Raw genomic sequence first — 6,676 nt, 5'->3', positions numbered from 1 at the left:
CACTACATTTGTCGCAGTGTTTTTTTTGTGTAACAAAAATTAAAAAAAGAGTTGTTTAAGCGGTAAGAGGGTATTAGTTCCGGGGTTGGAGGGAGGTATCTCATGACGTGCGGTATTATCTGAACTGCGAGAGTAAGTTCACTTTATCACGCTTTCTCGTCTATATCGCTGAACCGATTGTGATTCAAATTGTTACGGAGTATGAACCCCAAGTATATTTTAATTTGATTCGGAAATGACTGGAGTGGAAGAAAAACGTGATTAAAAATTACGTTGAATACGTATAATATTAAGTATCTACTTATAAAAATAATTATTTATACATATGTATGCTGACTGTTTACTACTAGAAACGTCTCTAAGCTGATTTATGAGTAGTACTGGGGCATGAAAGTTAGTAGTGTACTCTAATATTTAGACTTCGGTACAAAGAACAAACTGATTTCAAGGCCCAAATGGGGATACAGTGTTAAATAAGAATCAAATAGCTATTTTATATATTTTTGTATTTAATATTACATAATATTGAGTTATTTTTAATGATACATACTAGGAGATGCAAACGTTAACGATTGTAGACAATAATAATTATATCAAAACAATTATTCAGTGCCCTGAAAATTAAGTAGGTATAAGTATTATTCGTCCTTACCAACCCAGGTTAAGAATATTTCACCGTTTCATTAAAAACTAACGTTACATATTGCAAAGTCTGAGATAGACATATTGAAATATAATAATAGGAAAAATCGATAAATATCACAGGATAGTGATATAAAAGTCAAAGAAACTTTAATCTGTAATTTGCGTAAGCAGCGCCGTCCCGCGTACGATCCAAAAGTCGGAAAGCATGTTGGAGGGCAGCAGCACAGGCAGCACGAAGTTCGTACTGTGCCCCGTTGTGGACAGCGTGCCCGCGCGCTCTGACGTCTTGTAGAGCGGCGCCTCGTAACGCGGGTCTGGTTTGGGCAGTGATAGCACCGGCTTGAACCACACCACGGGTAGAGGTGGGTTCATTTGACCTTAACAAAGAATGTAAGTCAATATTATCTGGCGTCGTTAATTTTTCAATACTTCAGGTAAGTTTTTTCAGCATATACCGATATTCTAAGAAAATCTTATTTTAATAAACATACAGTCGTATCAGATACATCTTTTGAGAATCCTATACAACCATCTTGGCATAATAAAAGTCAGTGCAGGATGAGTACCGGCAATGCTCACGCCTCGCCGCTTCAAAAGCAGCAACGAGTCGCGCGTCTAATATCATTTGAAACCTCGGTTTTTGGAAGGAATTGTGAATGGGCTACCTTCAGTCGTAATTAATTTAAAAAAATGGCTGGTATGTTGAATACTATGAAAAATCAGAGTCCATTCTATTACATCGATAAAAGCAATACCTGGTAGTGCATCTATTAATAGATTGTTTGCAGGATCCCAGCGGCCAGCGTCTATAAACAGCCCGTGGATATTTACACCGTCCTCGGGCCTTTCTAGGGGACCGAAAACACTCTTCCCATCATCCTGAAACCGTAGGCAACATAATATGTAATAAGGCGATCCATATTACAAGTTTATTACAGGCGCGGTATTGTCAAGTATACAATAACAAATTATTGTTAACAATGTGGTACAATTATTATTATTACTTATTAGCTACGTTAGTCAGATAACAATGCCTTATTATATCGCGTTCTGGTACCAGAGTTAATAACGACATTGTATCCATGAACAATAAATACGTCACACCTTCGTCTTCTTCTTGTTGTAACGGTATACGTCCTCCTGAGAAAGGAAAAACCGTTGAGGTTCGAAGTCGAACATCAAAGCATCGATTGGTACGCGATACCGTCTTGCATAGGCTTGCAGCGCGCCCGTCAGCAGCCCCTGCGGGAAGAACAACCCGGACACCCAACTGCTTTCCTGGGCACCATCTATTAACCATTTCTGTAAATAAACGTACGTTTTTAAAAATTCGCTTGGCAGTAAATACTAAGCCGTAATCAGATATTTTATAGTATGTACAGTCAGCGTCATATATAAAGTTACAGACAACATTACCAAGTTTTTTTTTTTTGATAAAATAGTTTATTCTTTATCAAGTTGTACATAGCAAATAAAGGTTGGGACCCTCTAGTGAGTATAATATAATACTCGTGACAGAAGGACCCGCTCTTCCATAACATACAATTCTGTCCATGTTCTTAAAAAGAATAAACAATATCTTACTATATACTAAAACTCACAATCAGTAGGTAAACTAACATTATATCAAAATGAATTTTACTTGTGTGTTTGTGTGTGTGTGTGTGTGTATGTGTGTATGTGTAGGTGGGTGTATGTGTAGATTACAGTAGATTAGATTATGTTTTATGAAACAGAATTAATTCGGTGTCATCGTATGTTTTTGTTTTTAACCATTCAAATAATTTCTGTTTGACGTTAAAATATTGTTCGGGATATATGTTTAGAATTTTATTAATTTTATTATAAAGGTAGGCAGAACGTGTTATATATTGGTTGCTAGCAAAAGTAGTCTTAGCACCATACGTTTCAGCAATTTTATGTTTTATTCTTCTGTTAATGAACTGGATTTAATGAATTATATATATTATATTTTATAATGAAATGAAATGCTGGTATTATTAAAATTATATGTTTCGTTGACACATTCTTAACAATTACGCTTAGAGTAATTATTTTAGCGTAGGTAATATATATTAAAAAACTAAGCATTTTAAATGTCCTTTAAAAAATATGCGAATATGAAAAAACAAAAATTTTGATGAAAAGAAAATGTATAAAGAAGTTCATTTAATGAAAATGTCCACTGGTTTACTTTACTTTATACTTTATTGTACACCACATCACAAAGAGAAAAATACAAAACATGTATACTGCCTAAATAAATGTACAATTATGGCGACCTTATCGCTACATAGCTGTCTCTTCCAGGCAACCAACGGTGTAAGTAGTCACAGATAGGATATGAGGTAGGTGGTGGTATGAATAAAATAATATTAATATTTAATTAAAACAAAACCAATAAACAAATGTAAATATAAAATAATTATTTATATAAATAATTATATAATTGGGTACGCGCATTCCAAGCCCTGCAGGTATGCAGTACTAGTCTATTATTAATTAGCCCGCTAATGAATAGGTTCTTACAGAGGTCAGCTCTTAAAAGTTCCGTCAGTAATATTAGATGAGAAATACTTTAGACCAAAACGGTAGACGGCGAAATACAAGACATATATTCAGTGTTTTAATGTAATTGTGTAAAATTCTAACGGAGCAATTTAGTTTGCAAATAATTTATATTCAAATAAAATGATATGCATATAGAGTAATTAACAGTTTCTTTATTTCAGTATTAAAATTAAACTACTTAAACAAGTAGTTAAATTTTCATTTGTTTATTGAAATATTTATACCATCATTTAAAATTAACAACTAAAACAGTTTAGGTACGAAGTGATAAGGTGTAAACAACATTATACTTTTAAGAAGGTTTTGAGTTTACTCCACGACGGTCTAAGGCGGGTTGGCAGATTTTCATCCGACACAGATTTTTTTTTATAAACAATAAAAAAAACAATGGTTTTAAACCGATGTTCGATTTAGATTAGCTAATTTTAACCACGGGCCATTTCAGCTATCAATATGTATAAAAAACTTACTGTATTTAAAATGATATCATTTTTCATATAATAGTTATATATTCGTAAGTAACAAGCACGATAGGAAATGCTCTTATGTAACACCGACATGCGTATCAAAACCCATAAATCAATACAGCAAATTGCGCATCAGGCTAGCGTTATGTAACGTGATTATAGATATTGGTATCTATAGAACATGCTTATTACTGTTTTACGTAGAGCTGCAAAAAATAAAAAAAAAAACGAATATGCAGTGTAAAATTGTAATAAACCTCTATGAAGTCGATTCGAAGAGTCAGGTCATGTATCCAGCTTCCGAGCGATTTGAGTGAATTATACCCGCGACGGTGCCACATTTCGGGTACCTTGTTGTTGAGGAAGGAATTGAAAACCTCTTCGTACGCCTCCGACATCACAACGATACCCTGTAAACCACATTATTTACACTTGTAGAGGGTTTTACATATAACACATTTCTCTATCTCAGAATAATTTGAAAGGCAAATAATACTTAAGAGAACTTCATTTATACGATGTTTTCATCACGATCGAAGCGAATAGACTTTGGGAATTAAAAGTTAATTATTATTATCTGAAATCGGATAAAATGTACAATAATTGTGCTAGACATTTTTGCTCAAACAGAATTTGCATGGTGCAAAAATATTTCAGTTTAAATGGTTTACAAATGTACCAATTATTTTTTAAATTACATTATCTACATCAAACTATTCTATAAATTTAGTGAATATGATGTGATGTTTTTCTGACCAATTTCGACCACAGCGAAGATATTTAACTGAGACTGACCAGGAGATATAAGAGATATACTTGGTGGGGCTTTTTGTGCAAGCCCGCCTGGGTAGGTATCATCCACTCATCACTTAATCAACCGCCAAACAGCAATACTCAGTATTGTTATGTTATGCAGGCACAAAGGACTTAATGTCCTTCTAATCTTACATCCCAAGGTTGGTGGTGCATTGGCGATATTATTTTTTACAGCGTCACTGTCTATGGGCGATGGTGACCACTTAACATCAGGAGGCCCTTTTCCCGTCCGCCTACCTGTTTAATAAAATAAAGTTCTCGTTATACTATATTTCCTTTTGTTTTGCAGATAAATAAAATATTATTTTAAATACATCGAACTTCACACATTTTAAGTTTAATGTCTTAATAATATTATTAGAACAATAGTTGATCTTGATACGAAAAAAGTATCAACTTATCACTTATAAAATGTTATATGTGTTAACATTTTCATAATCGTGTCGATAAGTACGATATACCTGTAATAATTAATTCATTGTTTGCATTCATTGGACCAGTATAACTTGAACTCCTGGGATCCACGGCACCTTTTAAGTAAAACAGTACAATTTCAAAATGGCGAATATATGTTGTACGCAGACTCGGTATCCTTTTTTTAATGTCTCTCCCATCGATTAGATTGCAGTTGTTATGCAATATATCAAGTACGTGTTACGTCGTTCCTGTATTACGTAAACTATTTAACCTACCCATTGAGATTATAGGAACGATGATTATTATGATATCTGTAATAATTACTTTTCACAATGAATATATATAAGCCATCTAATTCATTGTTTATGTCACTTAAGAATGTTTCAAATAAATGCATTTTTGTGTAACCTCTAGTGCCTTTAGTAAACTTTGTATTAAATTCTTGCAAAGTGACAGAAATTGTTTTGTTTTTCTTTTTAGTAAAAAAGATAGCCAAATAACTGGCGTTCGCGTACCAATAATTATTACTCATTTCTAATTAAAATAAAAAGATACCAAGCTAAATATACAGAAAAAGATTTTCTATATATTTAGCCAGGTATCTAGGCTATAGGCTTTTAATTGGATACATTTTGTACAGATATTAAAAAAGTAAAAAGCTGAATATGAATTATTTCCTTCAATCACAATACGCATCGGTAACCTATTCAATATTTAGGTCTACTCGATAAGTTTTCAAATATTTAATAAATTTTCATGATTTTTCATAAGCATTTTCATAATAACACACTCATTTTAATATCTCTCAATATTTTTATGTTTATTTGGCTTCTTAACATATTTATGTTTTTTTAGTGGAATCTTTTAGGTAATATTTTTTTACATGCTTTTTAGTAAACATTACTACTTTTGAGTTAAATTATTTGGTTCTCTTTCCCATTGGATAATCTTTTTTACTTGCTTTTATTATTGCTTATTTATATCATTCAGCAGTCAAACGACGATTTCCGAAATTTGACTTAAGCAAGCATTTTTGGCCTACAGATGAAATTTCATGTACATGACTGTTACTACATAAACATTCACTTTGAAATCATGACAATTTAAATATCAAAGATTGATATAAAATAACTAAATGTTAAGAGTCATTTTACACCCCATCAATGCCGGTCTTATTACCACCATCGCTCTGGGTGAGATTGCTACGGCGCCCGCTTATCAAACCTATGCAAAAAATGTAAATAAAAAACAAAGCCAAAGAATGAAATTAGTTACTATGGCATCCTGGGCCGCGCCCTACCGCGCCCTAACTAATGCCGCTACTGCACCTAATATTATGTATGTAGGAGTATGTGACCTTTCCCTTTGACTTTTCGTAGTTATATTGTACCCAACTTTTTGTTCATTAAACACTACAGAATACTTTTTTAATTTACTGGTGGTAGGGCTTTGTACAAGTTCATCTGGGTAAGTACCACCACTCATTAGATATTCTACCGCAAAACAGCAGTAGAAACTTGGTATCAACAATAACAAATTTCTACTGCTGTTCGAGTTTGAATGAGTGAGCCAGTGTAATTACAGGCACAAGGGACAAAACATTTTAGCTCCCAAGGTTGGTGGCGCATTAAGCGATAGTTAACATTTCTTACAATGGCAATGTCTATGGGCTTTGGTGATCATCGGGAGCTCATATGCTCGTCCGCCTACCTATACTATAAAAAATCCTTTTTTTTATATAAAATAGACAAGCGCAAGCA

At 33.2% G+C, this 6,676-nt stretch overlaps 1 protein-coding gene across 1 annotated transcript in view; it reads right to left on the bottom strand.

The window, feature by feature from the left end:
* Nucleotides 1-750: 750 nt before the first annotated feature.
* The window catches only part of LOC126780666 (dynein axonemal heavy chain 6), a 55,684-nt gene continuing 49,758 nt past the window's right edge, over nucleotides 751-6,676 (bottom strand). The window contains exons 65-68 of the mRNA XM_050505295.1: nucleotides 3,941-4,093; nucleotides 1,750-1,947; nucleotides 1,401-1,524; nucleotides 751-1,022 (exon numbers count right to left, since the gene is read on the bottom strand). Coding sequence (XP_050361252.1) covers nucleotides 793-1,022; nucleotides 1,401-1,524; nucleotides 1,750-1,947; nucleotides 3,941-4,093 — 705 coding nt within the window. The 3' untranslated portion in view covers nucleotides 751-792. The remainder of the gene's footprint in view (nucleotides 1,023-1,400; nucleotides 1,525-1,749; nucleotides 1,948-3,940; nucleotides 4,094-6,676) is intronic.

Source organism: Nymphalis io, chromosome Z (genome assembly GCF_905147045.1).
Source record: "Nymphalis io chromosome Z, ilAglIoxx1.1, whole genome shotgun sequence".
Lineage (NCBI taxonomy): Eukaryota > Metazoa > Arthropoda > Insecta > Lepidoptera > Nymphalidae > Nymphalis > Nymphalis io.
Note: the sequence above shows the minus strand (reverse complement) of the source record. Positions and strands in the feature narration are given on the sequence as shown.